This window comes from Somniosus microcephalus, unplaced genomic scaffold (genome assembly GCF_052327205.1).
Source record: "Somniosus microcephalus isolate GS21.2 unplaced genomic scaffold, FLI_Smic_1.0 unresolved_chr1, whole genome shotgun sequence".
NCBI lineage: Eukaryota > Metazoa > Chordata > Chondrichthyes > Squaliformes > Somniosidae > Somniosus > Somniosus microcephalus.
This window is the reverse complement of record NW_028225179.1, coordinates 160,290,392-160,315,757: the sequence shown is the minus strand read 5'-3', so window position 1 is coordinate 160,315,757 and position 25,366 is coordinate 160,290,392. Positions and strand designations below refer to the sequence as shown.

General features: G+C 51.1%; 1 protein-coding gene across 1 annotated transcript; it reads right to left on the bottom strand.

The window, feature by feature from the left end:
• LOC147096393 (zinc-binding protein A33-like) lies at nucleotides 1–23,467 on the bottom strand. The gene is made up of 6 exons (XM_085975176.1): nucleotides 22,971–23,467; nucleotides 22,785–22,880; nucleotides 22,458–22,691; nucleotides 18,061–18,083; nucleotides 17,846–17,961; nucleotides 1–2,067 (listed from the first exon to the last, which is right to left on the bottom strand). The coding sequence occupies exons 1-6, from the start codon at nucleotides 23,379–23,381 to the stop codon at nucleotides 1,508–1,510; spliced, it is 1,440 nt and encodes a 479-aa protein (XP_085831302.1). The 5' UTR covers nucleotides 23,382–23,467; the 3' UTR covers nucleotides 1–1,507.
• Nucleotides 23,468–25,366: the final 1,899 nt, after the last annotated feature.

The following is a 25,366-nucleotide window of genomic DNA, read 5'->3' as shown; positions in this document are numbered from 1 at the left end:
TATTTGAGAATCAACCAATTTATTCATTTCATTAGTAAGAAACACTGATCTAAATCATTAACCGGTCACAGTGGCTTGTTTCATGGCTTAAAACTGAAAAAATAATGCACAAGGATATTCACAACTGATTTGGTGAAATCATTTTCGATCACCACCTGACTCCCCAAAGCCTTTCCACCACCTACAAGGCACAAGTCAGGAGTGTGATGGAATAATCTCCACTTGCCTGGATGAGTGCAGCTCCAGCAACACTCAAGAAGCTCGACACCATCCAGCACAAAGCAGCCCGCTTGATTGACACCCCATCCACCACCTTAAACATTCACTCCCTCCACCACTGGTGCACCGTGACTGCAGTGTGTACCATCTACAAGATGCACTGCAGCAACTCGCCAAGGCCTCTTCAACAGCACCTCCCAAACCCGCGATCTCTACCGCCTAGAAGGACAAGGGCAGCAGGCGCATGGGAACACCACCACCTCTCCAGGTTACCCACCATCCTGACTTGGAAATATATCGGCCGTTCCTTCATTGTTGCTGAGTCAAAATCCTGGAACTCCCTCCCTAACAACACTGGGAGAACCTTCACCACACAGACTGCAGCGTTTGAAGAAGGCGGCTCAGCAACACCTTCAGGACAATTAGGGATGGGCAGTAAATGCTGGCCTTGCCAGCGACCCCCACATCCCAGGAACAAATAAAAAATACAGAAGGAACTTTCAACATGGAATGTTCGCACTTCTATGAAAAAAGAATAAGAAACGTACTTGAAGGGGGCGGAACACGAGGGAGGTTGAAAATATTTGTGAACAAAATGAAGTAAATCAGAAAGTAATGGTTAAATGACGTCAGAAATATATATTTTTTTAATCTGTAGATTTTAGGAGCGAGAGAGAGATCTGTCAAAAAATGAAAAGAAACTTTGTCTGATTTCCGAGCGGCCTCCAGCGGGTGTTTGAAGAACAGCTGGTTCGGTCGCTCAACGCGCCCACACTCCGCCCATTTGTATCTGAAAATTACAATCCGGGTCCTCTGTACTTCACGGGTCCCCGGTTTGTGAATGACGTCATTTCCCCCTGAAAGAGGTGGGCGTTCCCGCTGCCCATCTCAGGACCCTACCCAAGGTGGCGATGGCTGAAGCTCCAGTGTAAACTTTAGTGCCATTTCCAGGCGACTCTCACTCCGGTTACACCAGGCGGGGGCTCTTAAAATCAGCCCCATTAGTTCAGGATAGGAACAGGAAGAGGCCATTCAGCCCCTCGAGCCTGTTCCACCATTCAATGAGATCATGGCTGATCTGTGACCTAACTCCAGACACCTGTCTTTGGCCCATATCGCTTAATACCTTTGGTTAACAAAAATCTATCAATCTCAGGATTAAAATTAACAATTGACCCAGCAGCAATTGCTGTTTGTGGAAAAGAGTTCCAAACTTCTACTACCCTTTGTGTGTAGAAGCGTTTCCTAATTTCACTCCTGAAAAGCCTGGCAATTTTTAATGGACCTGTTAGTGGCCTTTAACCCCGCAGATTGTCAGCGGGGCGGAGTTTTCCCTGACTTCATGCCATCCCGGACAGAAGATGGGAAAGATTCTCTCAGTGAAAGTGTGGGTGGTAGTGTGGAGATGGGACATGTTGTCCGCATTGTAAAATGACACCTGTCCGCCCTCATAGTCCAGGTACACCCCGATCTTCCGGGGCTTCACACTCGGGGTGAGGGGGGTCAGTGAGGGGGAGGTGAGGGAGGTGAGGGAAACATAGACACTTCCGGGAAACAGCCACACAATCCAGTATCCGCTCTCAGGTCTCAGTCTGATTCTCCCTTTCCTCTCGGCAGACTCTCGGGCCACTCCCACAAACCACTCAGTCTTGTTCCCCACCTCCACCTCCCAGTAGCGTCTCCCTGATGTGAATCCCTCCGATCCCAGGACACAGGGCCAGCGAGCAAACCTCTCCGGGGTGTCAGGGAGCGGCTGCCATTTGTCTCCGAGTCTCACACTGGTCCGGTCCTCAGACAGGATGAGCCGGGGATTCGCTGTGTTCGGATCCAGAGTCAGAGAGGCTGGAGCTGGGGGAAAGTTAAAATAACACAGTGATTTAGTTTCTTGCTGTGATTTATTCAAACTCCTTTTAAAGTGCCCACTCGGGCTCTGGGTTATATTCATGGAATCTGCTGTCACTCCAGGGTTTACACCCGGGGGGTCGATTTACGTTGTTTCCCGACTCTGCGCCCGGAGATAAAAACCCGAGAACCACTGGAAAGAGCGGGAGGGGGAGGAGGGAGGGGGAGTGGAGAGAGCGGAAGGGGTCAGGAGAGAGGAGAGAGAACGGCAGGGTGAGGGGAGAGAGAGGAAGCGGGAGGGGGGAAGAGAGGAGAGTGGGAGTGGAGAGAGGGAGGAGGGGGAGGGGAGAGTGGGGGAGGAGAAAGAAAGACTTGCATTTATATAGCGCCATTCACGGCGACCAGGACGCATCAAAGCGCTCTACAGCCAATGAAGTACTTTTGAAGTGGAGTCACTGTTGTAATTTGGGAAACGCAGCAGCCAATTTGCGCACAGCAAGCTCCCACAAACAGCAATGTGATATTGACCAGATCATCTGTTTTTTTGTTATGTTGATTGAGGGATAAATTTTGTCCAGGGCACCGAGGATAACTCCTCTGCTCATCCGCGAAATACGTCACCTCCGACAGTGCAGCACTCCCTCAGTACTGCACTGGGAGTGTCAGCCTAGCTGTCTGTGCTTAAGTCCATGGAGTGGGACTTGAACCCACAACCTTCTGACTCAGAGGAGAGTGTGCTACCCACTGAGAGCTGACACTTGGAGAGAGAGAGAGAGGGGGGAGGGGATGGGGGGTGAGGGGGGAGGGGATGGGGGTGGGGGGGAGGGGATGGGGTGGGGGGGAGGGAGGGGGAGGGTAGTGAGAGCTAGGGGAGGGGAGGGGCTAGAGATTGGGAGGGGAGGGGGAGGGGAGAGAGAATGGGAGGGAGAGGGGAGAGAGAACAGGAGGGGAACGAGAGCTGCAGGGGAGAGAGAGATGGGGATGGGAGAGTTTGGTATGAGGAGGTGAGAGAGAGGGGGGAGGAGTGAGGGGAGAGAGCAGGAGGGGGAGGGAAGAGAGGACAGAGAGGGGGAGGGAAGAAAGAGGGCGATGGGGAGGGAGAGAGAGGGCGGCAAGTTGAGGGAAGAGAGAGGGCGAGGTGGAGGGGGAGGAAAGAGTGGGACGGGGAGGAAAGAGAGAATGGGAGGGGAGAGAGAGCGGAAAAGGGAGGGAGGAGAGAGTGGGAGGGGGAGGCAAGAGAGAGGCGGGGGAGGGGGGAGTGAGAGAGCGGGAGGGATGGGAAGAAAGGGAGAATGGGAGGTGAGAGAAAGCGGGAGAGGGAGGGAAGAGAGAGGGCAAGGGGAGAGGGAACGGGAGGTGGAGGGAAGAGAGAAGGGGAGGGGGAGGGAGAGAGAGAGAGGGGAAGGGTGTGGCGAGAAAGAGGGGGAGGGAGAGAGAGGGAGTGGGAGGGGAGAGAGAACGGGAGGCAGGGTGGGGGGGAGAAATAGGGGATGGGGAGGGAGAGAGGGAGGGTGTGGGGAGAGAGGGGGAGGGAGAGAGGGAGGGGTGGGGAGAGAGGGAGGGGTGGGGAGAGAGGGAGGGAGGGAGGGTGTGGGGAGAGAGGGAGGGTGTGGGGAGAGAGGGGGAGGGAGAGAGAGGGGTGGGGAGAGAGGGAGGGAGAGAGGGAGGGAGGGTGTGGGGAGCGAGGGAGGGGAGGGAGGGAGAGAGGGAGGGTGTGGGGAGAGAGGGAGGGTGTGGGGAGAGAGGGGGAGGGAGAGAGAGAGGGGTGGGGAGAGAGGGGTGGAGGGAGGGAGAGAGGGAGGGTGTGGGGAGAGAGGGGGAGGGAGAGAGGGAGGGTGTGGGGAGAGAGAGGGGGAGGGAGAGAGGGGGGGAGGGAGGGAGAGAGGGAGGGTGTGGGGAGAGAGAGAGGGGGAGGTGTTAAGTCCGTGAATGATTGAGACACGGACTAGCAGGAGTGAAAACAAACAGATCTTTACTGGTGGAAGGCAATAACGAAACTAAACAACAGAGGCTCTCTAGCGCCTTTTATACAGGGGTGGTCACTGCCGGTACTGCAGTCTGAGACCAGTTATTCTCTTAAAGGTATATACACAACAATTCCTCCCCTTTTAGATAAACAGTACATAACATTCATTTAACAACTAATGATAACGAATTACAATCACAATTACTGTTGCTAGATACATTGGTTAAGTTTAAGCAATTATAAGTTCAGTCTTTGAGGAGGCTTCCTGATTCTGTCTGGATAACGCCTCTTTGGGGTATCAGGTTCTTCTGGCAATGTTGAGTCGGAATCAATGTCGTTGTTTGGTTCATCTGCTTCCAATATTACCGGTTCTGCGGTAGCTGCAATTGGAACGTCGATTTCATCACCAGGTGTATCAGATCGTGGTGTGGAGTTGACGTTTTCCAGTGACTAGAATCTGGTCAGCATGGCATCTTACAATGCTCTCCCCAACGTCCACGGTATACATGAGAGGTCCTTGTCGTGTACAAATCGTTCCTGGTTGCCATTTCTCAGTGCGGTAGTCCCGGGCCAAAACTGGTTGACCTATCTTAAAACTCCTGGTCGGCCTTTCATTCATATTCTGAAACTGCCTGTTCTCCACATCTCTTCGGATGTTTGGCTTAACCAAATCCAAGCGGCATCGTAGTCTTCGATTGAAAAACATCATGGCTGGAGTTTGGTTGGTAACCGCATGTGTCGCATTCCGGTAGGCAAACAAAAAGTTGTCCACCTTGTGTTGTAGGGGTATATCTTCATTACACATTGCCTTGATAGCCTTCTTGAATGTTTGGACAAACCTCTCGGCCAATCCATTAGTGGCTGGATGATATGGGGCAGATGTGTAATGCTTAACACCATTGTTCTTTAAGAACCTCCGGAACTCTTCAGACACAAACTGTGGTCCATTGTCAGAGCAAATCTGTTCAGGCAGCCCATTCCTGGCGAATATGGTTCGTAAAACTGTGATAGTTTTTCCGTGGTGGTTGAGGACATTTTTATTACCTCTGGCCACTTTGAATGTGCATCCACCGCAATTAAAAACATCGAGTCCATGAAGAGACCAGCAAAATCAATGTGCACCCTTTGCCATGGAGATGAGGGCCACTCCCATGGATGCAGAGGAGCTTGTGGTGGGGCGTTTTGGACCTTCTGGCATCCTGCACAGCTCTTGGTCATCTCTTCGATTTCTCTATCGATTCCCGGCCACCACACAAACGCTCTGGCTAAGCTCTTCATTTTTACCCCACCCAGATGACCCTCACGAAGCTCATTGAGCACTCTATCCGTCAACTTAGCTGGAATTACTACTCTGGATCCACACATCAAGGTTCCTCTGCACACTGACAGCTGTTCTCTTCTCGGCGAGAATGCTGGCAGCAGTGGTTCGCCATGTGCTGGCCATCCCTTCACCGTTAAATCATAGACCCGTGATAGTGTCGGGTCATTCCGTGTTTCCTTTTCTATGTTTGCATTCGTCACAGGGAGACATTCGACTATGGTCGAGTGGAATAACTCCATTGGATCCACTGCAAGGTCTTCTTCTTCCACCATCGGCAACGGTAGACGTGACAATCCATCAGCATTTCCATGCTGTTTAGTTCCTTTGTACTCGATGTCATATTGGTGTGCCCCTAGGAAAAGGGACCATCTCTGCAGCCGTTGTGCTGTCATTATCGGTATGCCTTTCTGAGGGTTGAAAATGGAGACAAGAGGTTGATGATCGGTTAGTAGAGTAAATTTTTGACTGTGCAGATAGTGATTGAACTTCTTCACCCCCCACACTCGGCTGAGGGCCTCTCTGTCAATCTGGGCGTAGTTACGCTCGGCAGAAGTTAACGAGCGTGACGCAAAAGCTATCGGCCTCTCCAAACCATCAAGGAATTTATGTGACAGTACCGCCCCAATGCCGTAGGGAGACGCATCACACGCCAGCCTGATTGGCAGTGCTGGGTTGTAGTGAGCCAATACTTCCTTTGAAGTGATTAAGTCCTTACTCTTCTGAAAAGCACGCTTACAATCATCGCTCCATTTCCATGCTACCCCCGTTCGTAGCAGGGCGTTCAGTGGGTGCAGAATTGTCGACAAAAACTTATGATAGTAATTCACCAACCCGAGGAATGACCTCAGTTGCGACACATTTTCAGGCGCTGGGGCCTTAACAACCGCTTCAATTTTGTCAGGGGACTTATGTAACCCCTCTTCATCAATCACGTGGCCACAATACGATATCTGTTTCTAAAAAATTCGCACTTGGGGCGGTTGGCTCGCAGCCCATGTTCCCGTAGTCTAGTGAGCACCTGTTCTAGGTTGTTAAGGTGTTCACTGTCATCTTCACCTGTAACAAGGATGTCGTCCAAGTAACACTGAGTCCCCGGAATCCCTTGCAGGACTTGTTCCATCGCTCTTTGCCATATCGCCGGAGCTGATGCTACTCCGAATACCAATCGATGATACTGGTAAAGACATTTGAGAGTGTTTATCGTGAGATACTTCCTAGAGGAGTCTTCAACCTCCATCTGCAAATATGCTTGTGCTAGGTCAATTTTTGTAAAACGCTTCCCTCCAGACAGCGAGGCGAAGATGTCTTCTATCCTTGGAAGAAGATATTGTACTGTGCGAAGGACAGGGTTCACCGTCACCTTGAAATCCCCACAGATGCGAATCTTCCTTGGCTCTCCGGACTTATTGCTTAACGTTTTCTTCATGACAGGAACGATGGGTGTCGACCACTCGCTCCAGTCGACCTTAGACAACACGCCCGCCTTCTCCAGATTCTCCAGCTCTGCCTCGACGGCTGGGCGAATTGCATATGGTACCGGTCTCGCTTTGAAAAACTTGGGAACTGCATTCTCTTCTATTTTTATCGAGGCGGTTATGCCTTTAAGCGTGCCCAGTTCTTGTTGAAATACCTCTTTGGCGTTAGCTAAGATTGTTGACAATCGTCCAGGAGTGACGTCTTCATCTTTTTTACCGTCCACCGTCATTGCATGAATGGAATGCCAATCTAAGTTTATCTTCCTGATCCATTCCCGTCCCAATAACGGTGGTCCACCATTTGGCAGTATGTAGAGATACAATTTCCGTATTTTCTTGCCATTGTATTCGACAGGCACCCTTATTTTTCCTCTGGGGTATACTTTTTGCCCCGTATACGTCGTCAAGACGATGGCTGTCTCTCTCAAGGGTATGTGTGAAAATAGCCGCTCGTAGTCTCGTCGATTCATGATGGTTAGCGCTGATCCTGTATCCAATTCCATTTTAACTTGGGACCCTGCTATCGTGAGTGTGACCCAAATGGTTCGGTGATCCTCTTTTGCGATTACATTGTGAAGTTTGAGACAGCTTAGTCTCCTGTTTCCGGATTCACTATCGCTCATCTGGTCTTTGGAACTACTGTCGGTCATCTTTTGTACTTTCTTGTACGGTTCCTTAGTAGCCTTTTTGTTGTCGCTGGTCTTCTTCCCAGACCTACAAACTCGTGCAATGTGTCCAATCTTCCCGCATTGTCTGCATATTTTGTCTTTGGACCAGCAGTCCTTCTGGTCATGGTTAGTTCTGCTGCAGCGATAACATTTTGCAAATCCCCGTGTCATTTCGTGGGTGCCGTATTCCTGTGGTTTTTGTTGAATTTCTGCAGCTCCCCTGGCTGCCGCTTCATACGATACTGCCACGCTGAAAGCCTTATCTAGCGTCAGCTCTTTTTCTGAGAGTAACTTCTTCTGTGTTCCTTCACTCAGGAGTCCACAGACAAATTTGTCCCGTAGGGTATCTGCCAGTCCTGCTCCGAACTGGCAGTGCTTTGATAGCTTGCGTAGTTCCGTAAGATACTCAGCATTGCTCTCATCTTTGTGCTGAGTTCTCCTGTGGAATTTAAATCTTTCTGCTATCAACAGCGGTGCAGGGTTTAAGTGTTCCTGTAGGACAGCAACAATTTCGTTAAAACTCTTCGCCTTCGGTTTGGCTGGAGTAATCAGATCCCGCAATAGGCCGTACGTTCTAGCGCCCATTAAGTTTAGCAATATCGATGCCTTTTTCCCCTCCGCTATTTCGTTTGCCTCGAAATATACCTCGACTCTTTCCACATACGTGGTCCAGTCCTCTAATGTGTTATCAAAAGCAGTGATACAGCCAGTCTTCGGCATCTTGCAAATCTAAAATGGCGCCTCCCGCGCTTTGCCTTCTTCCCCGATTTAACAAAATGGCACCTCCCGCGCTTTGTCTTCTTCCCCGCTGTTGTTAGCGCTGCTTTCCACGGTTTCCTGCGCGTTAAATATTAATTCTTTTTCTTTTATTATCTTCCCGTCGTGGAGCGGACCCTCTGGGACACTTCCCTCCCTCTTCTGAGGTCCGAACGCTGCCCAGCTTCGAAGCACTGGCCGCGCCCTGTGTGCTCCACCCGCTCTCTCTCTCTTTGCTTCCCGACTCGCTGCCCGGCCCCGTTGAAAAGCCACCCGATCGAGCTTCAGCCCGCCGCAGCCCAGGAAGGATCAGAGCACTACCTGCCACCAGCCCGATTAGCTGGGAAACCACGGACCGAGGAACCCAGCCTGGCTCTGGACAGTCTCTCCTGCAAGTTTTGAAATCGATGATTGACGGTCGACGCCCGTTTCCCGAGTTTCAATGGCCTCTTTTTTTCTTTTCTTCTGGCTCCGAACTTCAACAACGTCGTCGGAGCTGCTGCTGAGTTGCAGGTAAGTTCGTTTCTTACTCGTCGCCAGTGTTAAGTCCGTGAATGATTGAGACACGGACTAGCAGGAGTGAAAACAAACAGATCTTTACTGATGGAAGTCCATAACAAAACTAAACAGAGGCTCTCTAGCGCCGTTTATACAGGGGTGGTCACTACCGGTACTGCAGTCTGAGGCCAGTTATTCTCTTAAAGGTACATACACAACAGGAGGGAGGGGAGGGGGGGGGGAAGGAGAGAGGGAGGGGAGGGGGGGAGAGAGGGAGGGGAGGGGGGAGAGAGGGAGGGGAGGGGGGGAGAGAGGGAGGGGAGGGGGGGAGAGAGGGAGGGGAGGGGAGGAGAGAGGGAGGGGAGGGGAGGAGAGAGGGAGGGGAGGGGGGGGAGAGAGGGAGGGGAGGGGGGAACGAGGGAGGGGAGGGGGGAACGAGGGAGGGGAGGGGGGAACGAGGGAGGGGAGGGGGGGGAGAGAGGGAGGGGGGAGAGAGGGAGGGGGGAGAGGGGGAGGGGAGGGGGTGAGAGGGAGGGGAGGGGGGTGAGAGGGAGGGGAGGGGGGTGAGAGAGAGGGGAGGGGGTGAGAGGGAGGGGAGGGGGTGAGAGGGAGGGGAGGGGGTGAGAGGGAGGGGAGGGGGTGAGAGGGAGGGGAGGGGGTGAGAGGGAGGGGAGGGGGTGAGAGGGAGGGGAGGGGGGTGAGAGGGAGGGGAGGGGGGTGAGAGGGAGGGGAGGGGGTGAGAGGGAGGGGAGGGGGGTGAGAGGGAGGGGAGGGGGGTGAGAGGGAGGGGAGGGGGGTGAGAGGGAGGATGTGGGGAGAGAGGGGGAGGGTGTGGGGAGAGAGGGGGAGGGAGAGAGAGGGGTGGGGAGAGAGAGAGGGGGGAGGGAGGGAGAGAGGGAGGGTGTGGGGAGAGAGGGAGGGGAGGGAGGGAGAGAGGGGTGGGGAGAGAGGGAGGGTGTGGGGAGAGGGGGAGGGGCGGGAGGGAGAGAGGGAGGGTGTGGGGAGAGGGGGGAGGGGAGGGAGGGAGAGAGGGAGGGTGTGGGGAGAGGGGGAGGGGAGGGAGGGAGAGAGAGGGAGGGTGTGGGGAGAGGGGGAGATAGAGAGGGGTGGGGAGAGAGAGGAAGATGGACGGAGAGAGGGGGAGGGTTGGGTAGAGGGAGGGGGAGGGGAGAGAGAAGGGGTGGGGAGATAGGGGAATGTGGAGGGAGAGAGAGATGGGGAGAGAGAGTGAGGGGGTGGGTGAGAGAGGGGCGGAGGGAGGGAAAGAGGGGGAGGGGGGAGGGAGGGAAGACGGAAGAGGAGGGGAGTTAGTTGTGCTTATTGGAGCTTTCTTTCGTCTCTGCCATCCTGCTCTGATCTTGAGCCACTGTGAGGAACTCTGCAGCCCCAGTCTCCCGCTATTCTCAGTGCCTGCAGAGTCCATCAGTGACAGAAGCTCTAATGTGTCCTGGAGACACAGTGGGTGAAATTGGTCTTGGACTGTTTTAGGTGACAGTCAATCAGCAGCTCGTATCGCGCTCCCTCAATATTCGTTTCCATTAACTTCAATGGGAATTAATATTGGGCACAATGTAAAACGGGCCACTGATTTACTATCGCCCATTCTGTGTTACCACCCAGACTAATTTTACCCGCAATCTCTCTCTGGAGGCGTGACCCACTCACCACTAATCAGCGCTGTCGATGTGTGGAGAGGGGGAAAGTACCGACAGCAGGAGAATAGAGAAGAGAAGGAAAAAGGGAAAGAGAAAACAATGAGGAGGGTGAGGCAGAACCACTGAATGACTCTGGCTAACTGTATATAATTCTCTTTAACGAGGTTCTAACACCAGCCTAAACCTGTACCATTGTGTTAGGCATTACTGTGTTTTGTATATAGAGTTTGCATGTACGGGGCGTGGCCCCTTTAAGAGCGCGGGAAAACGCGGGCAAATGCGATGATGTCACGTCGCAAACCACGTGACTGTCCTAGGAGTCCTCGTGGCATCTCCGTTGAGTAAAGACCTGTTTGATTGTTCTCCTGTGTCGATCTCAGTTATTCGTAGGATTTCGTCAATTCCTACATTGGTGACCCCGTTTTTGTGAACGTTTTCACAAAAGAGCACAGCATGGAAGCAAACGCCGTTTCGCTAAAGCTACCGCAGTTCTGGGAGCAGCAAGCGCCCTCGTGGTTTATTCAGGTCGAGGCCCAGTTCGCCCTGAGGAACATCGATGCGGATCAGACCAAGTATCTTTACGTGGTCTCCGTACTCGACAGCTCTACCGCCTCTCGGATCGTCAGCCTCCTCGAAAAAACCCCCAACGGAGTGCAAGTATGAAACCCTCAAAGCGCGGCTGCTGCAGGTTTTCGGGCTCACAAAATCGGAGCGCGCCTGTCGATTACTCGCTATGCCCGGGCTCGGGGACTCCAAGCCTTCAGAGTTGATGAGCCAAATGCTCACACTCCTGTGCTCAGAACGGGAATGTTTCCCATTCCGCGAGATTTTCCTCAGCCAACTGCCTGAACAGGTACAAGCTGCCCTGGTCAGATCTGAAACTGAAGACTGCGCAACACTCGCGGCGGAGGCTGACAAAATTTTCACTCTAACTCGGCAGCACTGCGCAGCCACGAGGCACCCATCCCCCGCAGACGCCACCCCAGCTCGTCAGCCTGCTGGGCTGTGTTTCTACCACGCGCAGTTCGGCGCGAAGGCGAAGCGTTGCCGCCCTCCCTGCAGTTTTACCCAAAAACAAAGCCAACATCAACGGACACTGCAACCACCGAGGAACGGGACTAACGGGCACCCCGCGGCCGCGATGGCGATCGGCAACGTGGGAAAATTGCTATTCATCACCGATACTCTCTCCGGTCGTCGTTTTCTGTGTGACACCGGAGCACAGTGCAGTATTTTGCCCGCATCCCCCCTCGATGTGCAGACGGCGAATCACGGCCCCGCCCTTGAAGCAGCCAATGGCGGAACAATTCGGACCTTCGGCAGACGGCGAGTGGAGTTGTGCCTCGGGGGGCAACGTTTTCACTGGGAGTTTGTTATGGCCAAAGTTTCCCAGCCCCTCCTCGGCGCGGATTCCCTGTGCGCCAACAGCCTCCTGGTTGACGTTAGGAACCAGCGGCTGATCAACGTAGCAACTTTTAATTCTCTTCCGTGTTACCGCAGTAACACTACGTCACGCACCGTCTCCTGTGCGTTCCCGACTCCTGATGAGTTCGCTCGCCTGCTCGGCGAATTCCCCGACCTGACAAGACCCATGTTCTCCTCCACCGCCACGAAACATGGTGTGAAACACCACATCACCACCAACGGCCCCCCGGTCTACGCGCGAGCCCGGCGCCTGGAACCTGGCAAGCTGGCGGTTGCAAAGGCGGAGTTCGCAACCATGGAACGGTTAGGGATTATTCGCCGGTCGGATAGTCCCTGGTCTTCACCCCTCCATATCGTCCCGAAGCCTGGCGGCGGATGGTGGCCATGCGGCAACTATCGACGCCACCACTCCTGATCGGTACCCGATCCCCCTCTGCCCATTTGGCAGGGAACACCATGTTCTCTAAAGTCGACCTCGTCCGGGGCTACCACCAGGTCCCAGTTCATCCAGAAGACGTCCAGAAGACCGCAGTCATCACCCCATTTGGCCTCTTCGAGTTCTTACGAATGCTGTTTGGGTTAAAGAACGCTGCCCAGGCTTTCCAACGCCTGATGGACTCCGTGCTGCGGGACCTCAAGTTCCTCTTCGTCTACCTAGATGACATTCTAATTGCCAGTCCTACTAAGGAAGAACATACCTGTCACCTACGCACCCTTTTTCGATGCCTCAGCCAACACGGCCTGATTATCAACCCGGCCAAGTGTCAGTTTGGCCTGCACCAAATTGATTTCCTGGGGCATCGCATCACCTCAGAGGGAGCGGTTCCTTTATCTTCGAAGGTAGAGGCGGTGACATCCTTTCCACGCCCGCAGAACATTAAGGCCCTGCAGGAATTCCTAGGCATGGTAAACTTTTACCACCGTTTCATGCCTATGGCGGCACTGCTCATGCAGCCCCTGTACGAGGCCCTCAAGGGCAAGACTGGCAAGAACCCGGTAGACTGGACGGATGACATGGCCCGAGCGTTCGCCGACACCAAAAGCGCCTTAGCCAGTGCGACTATGCTGGCGCACCCGCTGCCAGGAGCCACCATCGCCCTCACCACCGACGCCACGGATTACGCAGTCGGTGCCCTGCAACAGCAGTGGGTGAACGGGACGTGGCAGCCGTTGGCATTCTTCAGCCGTCAACTGCGGCAGAACAGGAGAGCATATAGCACGTTCGACCGGGAGTTGCTCGCCCTTTTTCTGGCCATCCACCATTTTCGGTTTCTTCTGGAAGGACGTCCTTTCACCGCCTTTGTGGACCATAAGCCGCTCACCTTTGCAATGTCCAAGACCGCCGAACCGTGGTCAGCCCGACAGCAGCATCAACTGACCTACACATCCGAATTCACCACGGATATACGGCACGTGGCCGGTAAGGACAACCTGGTGGCAGACTGCCTCTCCCGCGCGATCATCAATACGGTTCATTTGGGCATCGACTACGCCCTCATGGCAGCGGACCAAGCCTCAGACCCGGAAGTCCAAGCTTACAGAACGGACATCACTGGCCTCCAGTTGGCTGACGTCAAGTTCCATTCGGCAGGTACCACGCTGTTGTGTGACGTCTCCGTACAGGATCCTCGCCCTGTTGTGCCGGTCGTCTGGCGCCGCAAGGTGTTTGACGCCATACATGGGTTGTCACACCCAAGAATGAAGGCCTCTCAGAAACTGATGTCGGCGAAATTTGTATGGCATGGCATGCATAAGGATGTCCGCGACTGGGCCAACACCTGCGTGGTCTGCCAAAAGGCCAAGGTACAGCGCCACATCAAAGCTCCGTTGGCCACCTTCACAGTTCCGGAGCGCCGTTTTGACCATGTCAACGTGGACCTGGTAGGACCACTCCCACCCTCCCATGGTTTTTCACACATCCTGACCATAGTTGACCGCACCACCAGATGGCCGGAGGCGGTCCCCCTGTCGTCCACGACTTCGGCGGACGTGGCCAGGGCGTTCATTTCCTCCTGGATCGCCCGTTTCGGAGTGCCCGCAGACATTTCGTCAGACAGGGGACCGCAATTTTCCTCCGAACTCTGGAATGCAGTGGTCCAAGGACTCGGTGTCAAATTACACCGCACCACAGCCTACCACCCACAGGCGAATGGCCTCTGCGAACATTTCCACCGCTCAATGAAAGCCGCCCTGAGGGCCAGCCTCCAGGACACTGGATGGGCAGACAAGCTACCGTGGGTCCTGTTGGGCCTTCGCACGGCCCCCAAAGAAGACCTTCACTCTTCATCGGCGGAACTCGTGTATGGTCAGCCGCTGCGAGTTCCAGGGGACTTCCTACCAACATCGACGGAGCCATGGTCCACGTCTGCCCAACTTGCTAGTCACCAAGAGGCGGCCAGATGTTTCGCACTGGTGTCCACTTTGCACCACGGGCTGCAGAGGTCACACGTGCCCACGGAGCTTCACAAGGCTGAGTACGTATTTATTCACCATGACGCACATAGGGATCCGCTCAAGGCCCCGTATACCGGTCCTTTCCGCGTGTTGGAAGCAGGGGACAAAACCTTCACGGTAGATGTCGGTGGTAAATCGGACCACATTTCGGTCGACCGCTTAAAGCCGGCACATTTGGACCTCGATCGCCCCGTCGAGACAGCACAACCGCTGAGACGGGGTCGGCCACCCATCGTCGTTACGGCAGACCAAGTGCGACCGTCCGCCAGACCGCCAGCCGCCCAGCAGCCTCCGCCTCGAGAGTACAGGAGTCGTTCTGACAGGCTCATCAGACCCCCTCACCGTTTGACTTTGTCCGTTAAAGCGAATTCTGTGGGGGGGGGGGGCGCATGTGGCAGAACCACTGAATGACTCTGGCTAACTGTATATAATTCTCTTTAACGATGTTCTAACACCAGCCCAAACCTGTACCATTGTGTTCGGCATTACTGTGTTTTGTATATAGTTTGCATGTACGGGGCGTGGCCCCTTTAAGAGCGTGGGAAAACGCGGGCAAACGCGATGACGTCACGTCGCAAACCACGTGACTGTCCTAGGAGTCCTCGTGGCATCTCCGTTGAGTAAAGACCTGTTTGATTGTTCTCCTGTGTCGATCTCAGTTATTCGTAGGAATTCGTCAATTCCTACAAGGGAAGCTATTGCAGAAAGGAAGAGAGAACCAAAAACAACCGAGGGAAACTAAATTAAAAAGCTCAGCAGAGGAAATGGGAGAGACAGGAGACACCATGTACTGGAGACAAAGTCCCAGACACTCTTAGATTGATCACAATCAGCAGTGCAATTCCAGATTGAATAGAACAGCAAGGGTCTGGTTGAGCCTGAGACAGTGGCCAAGGAGGGGGTGGAGTTGGTGGCCAGGATGTAGACTTGTTGACAATTTCCAAACTGATGGCTTAAATCTTCACAATGTTTAACTAAAAAAAATTCTGGCTCCTCCATAACTGGATTCCAGATAATCTGTTGGACAACACACTGGCGGTGGAGGGGTCAAGAGGTGGTGGAGAGGTAGAGCTGGGTACCATCGGTGTACATCTGGAAACTGAGCCTGTTTCTGTGGATGAGGTTGACAAGTGGCAACATGTAGATCAGTGAGAGGAGAAGACCAAGAATAAATACTGGAGAATCTCCTGGGGTGCCATGCGGGGGCGGGAAGAGAAACCATTGCTGGAGATACTCTGGCTACGATCAAATCGGTAAATGTGAACCAAGTAAAGGCAGTCCCACTGAGTAGGACAATTGAGGAGATACATTGGAGGAGAATGGTCAATGTTTGCAGAGAGCTCCAGGAGGATGAGGAGGGAAAATGCGCTATACTCACTGTCACAGAGCATGTCATTTGTGACCTTTATTGGGGCCACTTTGGGGCTATGAAGACAGGGATGAAAATCTGGTTAGTGTGGTTCAAACATGCAGTTGTGGCAAAATGGCCGGGGATTTCAGAAATGATCACACAGTCAAGGACTTTGTAGAAGAAAGTAAGGTTGGAGATCAAGTGCACGGACAGAGGGATAGAGGGTGGGTAATTTTGAGGAAGGGTGTGATGACATTGGATTTGGAAAGGAGCTGGATAGGACGTGAGGAGTGGGAACCATTTACAATGTGAGCTAGCATGAAACCAGGAAGAGAAGTTGGGTGGGCAGCAGTTTAGTGGGAATGGGGTCAATGGAGCAGGAGGTGGGTCCAGCAGAGAATACAATCCCAGTAAGACAGGCAGCCTGGCTTCTGATTATTTTACATATCCATGGTGCAAGTAACCAAAGAGAATAATGCAGCGAGAGAATAAAAATAAAAATACCAAACATTGAACCGAATGTTGATGTTTTATCCAGTAGGAATATTGGTATAAAATATCAGAACATATATTGATGAGAATTTAAGAACTGAAGTAAGAACTGTGAATAACTCAAAGCAGATCAGAGAAAGTGGGTGAGAGTCTAGGTGGAAGTGAGTGATGATGGGATTAGTGTCACTGTGTGAAGCTGCTTTCAAAGGTGATGCGATGACTTTCTAGCGTGGTTCTAAACTCGGGTTTAAGCAGCTGTTTTCAAAGGCCACAAGGAAAGTACTGTTGTGAGTAAAATATTTCACAGGTAAGACAGAGTCCAGCATAAGGGATGCGTTGGAAATAAATACACTGCAATTACATCTGAAGGAGAAACTGACATTTCTAATGTTCCTGACAAATGTCTCAAAGCACTTCACACAATGTATTACTTTTGAAGTGTATTTTCTGCTGTGATATAGGGCAGGGTGTCCAATAGGGCAGGGTGTCCAAATTAGACCTCCCCTCTCCTCAGCCCTCACAATTCCACTCTCCAAGCCCAGGCAGCTCAGTCCTATTTGGGTTTACAGTTTTTTGCCAGCTTCTCATCAAACTCTCTCTTGAAGCTGCTGATACCCTCAGACAACTCTGCCTCCCTTACTTTCCATACCCTCCGCATAAAGTATTTGGGAGTGATTTACGTCTCACTATCGCCCGGATTTAAAGCGTAAACGGAGCAGTAATGAGACAATAATCACACGCAGCGCTTCCCACCTGGTTCCCACCAATGCCCGCCGGGATATGGTGTCGCAGCCGGAAAATAGGAATCCAGCGCAAGGAGTTCGTTCGCTCCGGTGTCCTGGGCAATATTTGTACCTCAACCAACATCACCAAAACAGGTCATCTGGTCATTATCACATTGCTGTTTGTGGGAGCTTGCTATGCACAAATTGGTTGTGGCGTTTCCTACATTACAACAGTGACTACACTTTAAAAACTCTTCATTGGCTGTAAAGCGCTTTGGGACGTCCCGAGGTCGTGAAAGGCGCGATATCAAAACACACTCTTTTTTTCCGTCTGTCGTAATAGTTTCTCTGTGGTCAGGAGGTGCATGAATTATTCTGCCTGCTGCTGGTCGATCCTTGGTTTTCCAGCCGCCCAGCGTATTTTCCTGTAACCGCACCCACCGTCCCAACCCACTCCGCCCACCTTTAAACAGCTTCTGCTCACTTGCCTCCAGGGAGGAGTCGGCGGATTTCCTGTCTCCCGTCTCCCTCCTCAAGGATCACCGAGCACCTTCCCATGCTCCAAATCCATGGGCAACTCGCCAACAACATTGTACAGAAGCCCAACCCTGAGAATGGATTTGGCCTCTGACCAATTTCATGGAGCGAGCAGTGGGCTCACTGACTCACTGCCTGCCCGATCAATGGGGTCACTCAAAAACCCAGCCTCGCTCAATCCAAACTGCCTTTTCACCCTCCCTTTTCTCAGTTTGAGACATCCCTACTTTGTTGTAGACTCTGTGACTGTGTTAAACCTGTGGATGTTTATCTTCTCTCTGCGGTTTAGGATCTTGAATAATTCAGTAAGATCACCCCAAGCCCTCCCTTATCCTGAGCAAAGACTCCTGACTTCCAGACTGGACACGGACATCAGTGATCATTTAATCTGGGGTCCGGGAGCCGTTCAGTCTCTTCTCAGCTGGATTTATAAATCAGGAAAAGGAATATAAGAGTTTTACCGGGGTTAATGTCGTCTATCATTTCTCTCCACGCTGTGTACTGTAAAGGGCCGTTGAACTTTCTGATAGACAGGGCGCCATCTGCTACTGACAGTACTTGGCCTTCATCACTAATACTGTAAATATTGAACAGTTGATGTTATAACTCAACATTTAACACTTTTCTGAGTTATTTTACCAAACTGTGCAGAGTTTCAGTAAAGAACATGTCCTACCTCCTCTTCCGACAAGCTTCCTCCTGAAATAAATAAAACACAAACAGTGAGGAGGATAGTAAAAGACTTCAGGAGGACACAGACAGGCTGGTGAAATGAGCAGACACAGGGCAGGTAGAATTTAACACAGTGAAGTGTGAAGTGATGCATTTTGGAAGGAAGAATGAGGAGAGGCAAAATAAACTAAATGGTACAATTTTAAATGTGGTGCCAGAAGAGAGGGACCGGGGGGATCACATTCACAAATCGCTGAGATAATTAGCAAAAAAAGAGGGTGGGGATTTCTTGACAATGACTTGTGATGATCTGGAATGCACTGACTGACAGGAAGTAGATAGAAGAACTATTTATAAAAAGGCATTGGAAATATACTTGAATAGGAAAAAATGCAGGGCTATGGGGAAAGAGCAGGGGGAGTGGGTCTAATTGCACAGCTCTTTCAAAGAGCCGGCACAGGCACAATGGGCCTTTTGTGCTGTGGGATTCTATGATTGTCAGTACAGGTAGACTATCCTTTATCCGAAAACCTCGGGACCAGCCGTGTTTCGGTTTTCGGAAAATTTCGGATTTCAGAAGGTATTTTATAAGACTGGGAAATTTGTCGGGGGTGGGGGTCGGCGTCGGCGGGGGGGTCGGCGGGGGGCGGCGTCGTGCGCACGACTTACGCCGAACAAAAAAACTTTCGGTTTTTTGAGGTTTTCGGGAGTTCGGATAAAGGATAGTCTACCTGTAGTTGAAAAGCCTGATTTGTGTGTCAGATACTGGAACTCAACATCAGTGTCACTCACAGACACACTGACTCTCACATCTGTAGTGTATGTAACCGTTCCGCCCTGACCTTCGACTAGTAAAGACCTGTTAAAATTTACTCTTGTGGTCTGTGTAGTAATTCTCAATATAACACACAGACTTAACAGTGGCGACGAGTACGATCTTACCCTGCGGCAGAGATACATCCAAGGCAGTTTAACGGGCGTCGAGAAGAGGCATCCGCCCTCATCATTCTGCTGAGAAGACGACTCGGGTCTGCAGAGCAAAGGAAGAATTCTGACACGAAGCCTTCCATCAGCAACAGGCAGTGATCATCCCTTCTATCACGGTGGTGGGTAAGCCGATCAGCGACGAGCAGCAAGTCGGCCACGTTGACTGTGAAGTAGGGGAGGGAAAAACGGAGGATATAAGGGCGGAGAACTCGACCATGGCCGGGGAAAAGAGCCGGACAGAAGTCGGGGCCAGAGGCGCTGAGACTGGGGCAGCGTAAGGCACGGGAGCCGCGGTGAATGCAAACGCAGCCGGTGCGAAAGACCGGGCTGCAAGCGGGCTGGGAGACGCAACAGCGTCGAGAGAGAGCTCGACCGCGACCGGTGAAAAAGGCCGGGCAGCTACCGAGGCCGCGAGGCGCAGCGACCGGGACAGCGTAAGGCGCGGGAGAAAATAAAAAAAAACGCAGAGAACTCAGCCGCAGCCGGGGGGGGGAAGGACCGGACTGCAAGAGGGGCTGGGAGGCACGATTCGAGAACCGCTGGGGAGGGCGAACGCAGCAATACGGCAATCGCCATTACAGCCAGCGGGGGAGAAAGGCAAACGCGGGAAGCCGCCATTTTCGTAGGCGGGGGAAGACGACAAGCGCGGGAAACCGCCATTTTGAAAAAAAAAATAAAAGAAAAATTTCTTTTTGTTTCTCAAGAAGATTGCGAGGATGCCTAAGCGTGGTAACATCAACGATTTCGATCCCGATGTTGAAGATTGGGCCACGTATGTAGAACGCATAGAGATATATTGTAAGGCAAATAAAATATCAGATGAAGATAAAGCACTAACCTTACTAAACTCAATGGGTGCGAAGACATACGGGCTATTGAAGCATCTTCTATCACCAGCTAAACTGGCGGATCAGACTTTCGCTAATATTGTTGCTGTCCTGAAGAATCATTTGAACCCCACACCGCTGATGTTAGCGGAACGATTTAAATTTTATGCGAGAACGCAACTGAAAGAGAAAAGCAACGCGGAGTATTTAATTGAACTGCGTAAGCTAGCGAAATACTGTCAGTTTGGGGAAAGACTGACAGAGGCACTGAGAGACAAATTTGTGTGTGGATTGTCGAAAGAAGGAACACAAAAGCGGCTGCTTGAAGAGAATGATCTTACACTTGATAAGGCTGTCACTATTGCAGCATCGCACGAAGCCGCAGCGAGAGGCACTGCGGAAATGCAGCTGAAGGCAGCGGTACTCCGTAGATCAAATGGCTTTGGGTACAACGAAATGTTATCGTTGTGGAAAGACAACACACGATCAGAACCAATGCTGGTTTAAAAACCAGGAATGTAGAAAATGTGGCAAGCTTGGTCACATAGCTAAAGTGTGCCGGTCAGGAAAGAAGACCAGCAACAAAAAGTCACCGCAGGAAAAGTGCAGGAAGGTACATAAGGTGGCTGAGAAGAGTTCGGATGAACAGAATTCGGATTCAGACTCCAACAGCAAGGAACTGGGTAGTCTGAGAATTCACAATATGAGTAAGGAAGCTGACCTACAAACTATCCGGGTCACACTGCAGATAGCAGGAGTCCAAGTGAAGATGGAATTGGACACCGGATTGGCGTTGACGGTCATGAATAAGCAAGATTACAAAAGGTTATTCACACATATTCCCCTACGGGATACGGAGATAGTATTGCAGGCATACACGGGGCAAAAAGTATACCCCATCGGAAAGATAAAAGTCAAGGTGGTACACAAGGGCAAAGAACACCAAGGAATGGACATATATGTACTACCTGAGGGAGGTCCACCACTTCTGGGACGGGAGTGGATCAGGAAAATAAATATGGACTGGCACTCCCTAAAAGCAATAACGGTAGATTCCGGAAAAAACAAAGATGTCAAACCTGCACGATTGTCCAGAATATTGGATGAGGGCATATGCAGCAGTAACAGTGACAAAGCAGAGAGTGAGAACTCGGTGAAGACAATCAGCTCAGACTCTGGAACTGATGATGGTAAGACCAGCCCATGTGCAAAAGACAAGTCTAAAATGGACTTGCAGACTAATGATGGAAAAACGAAGGAGTGCATAAATGCTTCAGGAGAGAACAAAGTATCAGAACAGAATTCCACTGAACAACAACAACATAGTTTGACAGAGAATTCTGAGTCTGTCCAGTCTACAGACATGCACATTTCTGAGGAACACCGGGCTCGAACTCAACTCAATTTCAAACTACAACAGCAATTAGAACAAATGATTCGCCGTTTTGAGCAAGAGATGAATGCAAAGAAAAAGTTCTTTGACACAGAGTTGGAGAATCTGGGAAGACAGCAGAAGCAGCTGATTGAGAAAATGGAGCAGGAACACACAAACCGTCTGCGTGATGAGGCCAAACGAATCAAAGCTGAGCAAGAAAGGGAATATGTCAAATTCATCGATCAGTTGAAAGCTAAGAAGAAAGCGCACCCTTTTGTGAGCAGTGTCAGCAGTAATAAGCCACTCAGGGAATTGGTGGCAGAGGCAAAAGCTGAAGTGATGGAGGAAATAGAAGACAATAGAGAAGAAGCAGAAGATGATGACTCATCTGAACCATTATCACCCCTACCTGGTCACGCACGTGGTCCCTCCGAACTGAGCCAAATCAGTCTGGAAGTAGAAAAACTTCCCAAGGTACTCGAGCCTTTAGAAGTCAGCAATGCTGGTTCTGAAGTTACGAAAGTTCAAGCTGTTAAGTCCAGTGAAGGACTATTAGATGAGTCACCTCAGCAACGAGAACCTACTACACCACCGAGAACTACTACACCACCGAGGCGTTATCCGGACCGAGTCAGGAAGCGCAGGAGGCGCCTCCTCAGAGACTGAATCTGTGAACTGTTTTTACATGAAGTTGTGTATATATGTTATGATGTTATGTTTAATGGGGAATATATACGGTTAAACTAAAAAGGGAGGATTGTAGTGTATGTAACCGTTCCGCCCTGACCTTCGACTAGTAAAGACCTGTTAAAATTTACTCTTGTGGTCTGTGTAGTAATTCTCAATATAACACACAGACTTAACAACATCCACTGCACCAGACACACCCACACACTCACAACATGGAACTGGAACTGGATTGCAATCTCAGTTCCACGAAAATATTAAACTTGCGCAACACAGAAATAATTACAAGCAAAATATCAAGATCAGGACATCCCATTCCAGGGAGGTCGCAGGCATTCCCGGGAATCTGCGGACAGTGTGAGGGCCGGGTAGTTCAGTGACAACAACAGAACCGACCCGGAATAGACAAAACAATCGATTTAAATCAGTAACGAGTTATTCAGCAAATGCTGCATTTATTTCAGTTATCATCGGTTATTTTGTGACTGTGTGAAGTTTCACTGAACTGACCCGCAATATCCTCACCTTCAGAAATGTCAGCCCGTCTTTTGGCTCCATCTGTTTCTGCAACTTTGAGAGTTTCTCCTGAATAGAATTTAAATTCTCTTGAATTTCTCGGAGGTTTTTCTCCATTTTCTGTAGAATCTTCCCCTCTTGTTCCCTGAGATCTCTGATTAAACGCTGCTCTTTCTCACTGAGAAGCTGGTGCATTTTAGCGAACTCGGATGTGATGCGAGTCTGCAGACAGCTCGACTGTTGCTACCAAATGAAATATGAAACATAATTAATGTACCGCGATAAAGGGAACAAAACTAACCGAGATCCCAGAAAATCAGCACAGGGAGACCTTACCCTAACTGCGGAAATCTGCTGTTTCTGTTTTAATTCCGTGTCTAGAGCCGCCAATTTCTTCCCTGTGAGAGAATCTAAGGAAGATTTCAGCTGATCCTGGGATTGGGAGAGAAAATCACAGAATAAAAGTATTAGACCATGAAAATGTGATGAAATAATCCGGTTATCAAATCTGCTCCCTTTTACCTTGTAGATTCCAACAGCTTCTTTAATGGGCATGAAGCGGTGCTCTCTGTGTTCCCGCGCATCTCTACAAATCACACAGATCAATTTCTTGTCAGTTTCACAAAACAGCTTCAGTTCTTCCTGATGTTCCTCACAGTGAAGTTTACTTTCCTTCTCTTTCGGATTCAGGTTTAATTTTCGAGCTTTCTCGGCCAGATTCGCTAATGCCCGACTGACTCTGAGGTTTATTTCCGGAAACTCCGCTCTACATTCCGGGCAGGAGATTGTCTCCTTCTTTTCCCAATACTGTGAGATACAGGAGCGGCAGAAGTTGTGGCCACACTCCAGTATTACCGGATCGGTGAAGAAATCCAGACAAATGGGACAATTTAAATCCTCTGTGAAACTCTCCGCCTCGTGTCTGGAAGCCATGATCAGTTTCAGCACTTCCTGATTCAAACTGCTGGGGTCGTGTTTCTGTGGGCGGAGCCACCCCGGTTCCCAGTCTGAGATCACTCTTCAACAACAACAACTTGCATTTATATTGCGCCTTTAACTTAGTAAAACGTCCCAAAGCGGTTCAGAGCAGCGCTAGCATTACATTCCAGATCACAACAGCTGGCTCTTCAAAAAATGTATTTCCTCATGTCGCCTCTGGTTCTTCTGCCAATCACCATAAATCTGAAACAAAATTTGACACCGAGTCACATGAGGTAATATTAGGACAGGTGGCCAAAAGCTTGGTCAAAGAGGTAGGTTCTAAGGAGCGTCTTAGAGGAGGAGAGAGAGGTCGAGAGGCTGGAAGGTTTCGGTAGAGAATTCAAGAGCTTCAAGAGGAAATCTGCCATCCTTACCCGGTCTGGCCGCCCGACATAGGCAAACTCACAGAATCATACCTTTCAGCCAACGTCCCAGTCTCCTCCATCACCATCCCTGGGTATAGGAGTGGCCCTGGGAGTCCTCAACATTGATTCAGGACCCCATGAAGCCTGGACAAGGAAACCTCCTGCTGATTAACACCTACCGCCCTCCCTCAGCTGATGAATCAGTAACGTCAGTGTTCTCGCTCAGGCCAACATTCCCAGCATCTAAGCTTTGACCACGCTCGATCAACTCCGATGGACGAGTCACATTGTCCGCATGCCCAATACGAGACTCCCAAAACAAACGCTCTACTCGGAGCTCCAACACGGCAAGAGAGCCCCAGGTGGACACCCTCAAAGCCTCCTTGAAAAAGTGCAACATCCCCACTGACACGTGGGAATCCCTGGTTCAAGACTGCACAAAGTGGAGGAGAAGCATCCGGGAAGGCGCTGAACACCTCGAGTCTCTTCACCGGGAGCAAGCGGAAGCCAAGCGCAAGGAGCGCACGTGAACCCAAGCACCCCACCCACCCGGCCCTTCAACCACCGTCTGTCCCACCTGTGACAGAGACTGTAGGTCCCACATTGGACTCATCAGTCACCTGAGAACTCATTTTTAATGTGGAAGCAAGTCATCCTCGGTTCCGAGGGACTGCCCAAGAACTCCTCCATGTTGAACACCTCTTTGAAGAGGCAGTGAATATAGCGAGGGCACAGAATGTACTCTGGGTGGGGGACTTCAATAACCATCACCAAGAGTGATTCGGTAGGACCACTGCCGGCTGAGCTGGCCAAGTCCTGAAGGACAGAACTGCCAGACTGGGCCTGTAGCAGGTGGTGAAACAACCAACACAAGGGAAAAACCGACTTGACCTCGTCCTCACCAATCTACCTGTCGCAGATAGAAACATAGAAGATAGGAGCAGGAGTAGGCCATTCGGCCCCTCGAGCCTGCTCCACCATTCAAAGAGATCATGGCTGATCATCCAAACTCAGTACCCTGTCCCTGCCTTCTCCCCATATCTCTTGATCCCTTTAGCCTTAAGAAATATATCTAACTCCTTCTTGAATATATTTAATGAATTGGCCTCTACTGCCTTCTTTGGTAGAGAATTCCACAGGTTCACCACTCTCTGGGTGAAGAAATTCCTCCTCATCTCTGTCCTAAATGGCTTACCCCTTATCCTTAGACTATGACCCCTGGTTCTGGACTCCCCGATCATCGGGAACATCCTTCCAGCATCTAGTCTGTCCAGTCCTGTTAGAATTTTATAAGTTTCAATGAGATGCCCTCTCATTCTTCTAAACTCCAGCGAGTACAAGCCCAATCGACCCAATCTCTCCTCATACGTCATTCCTGCCATCCCAGGTATCAGCCTGGTGAATCTTCGCTGCAGTCCCTCCATGGCAAGAACATCCTTCCTCAGATAAGGCGACCAAAACTGCACACAATACTCAAGATGTGGTCTCACCAAGGCCCTGTACAACTGCAGCAAGACATCCTTGTTCCTGTACTCAAACCCTCTCGCTACGAAGGCCAACATACCATTTGCC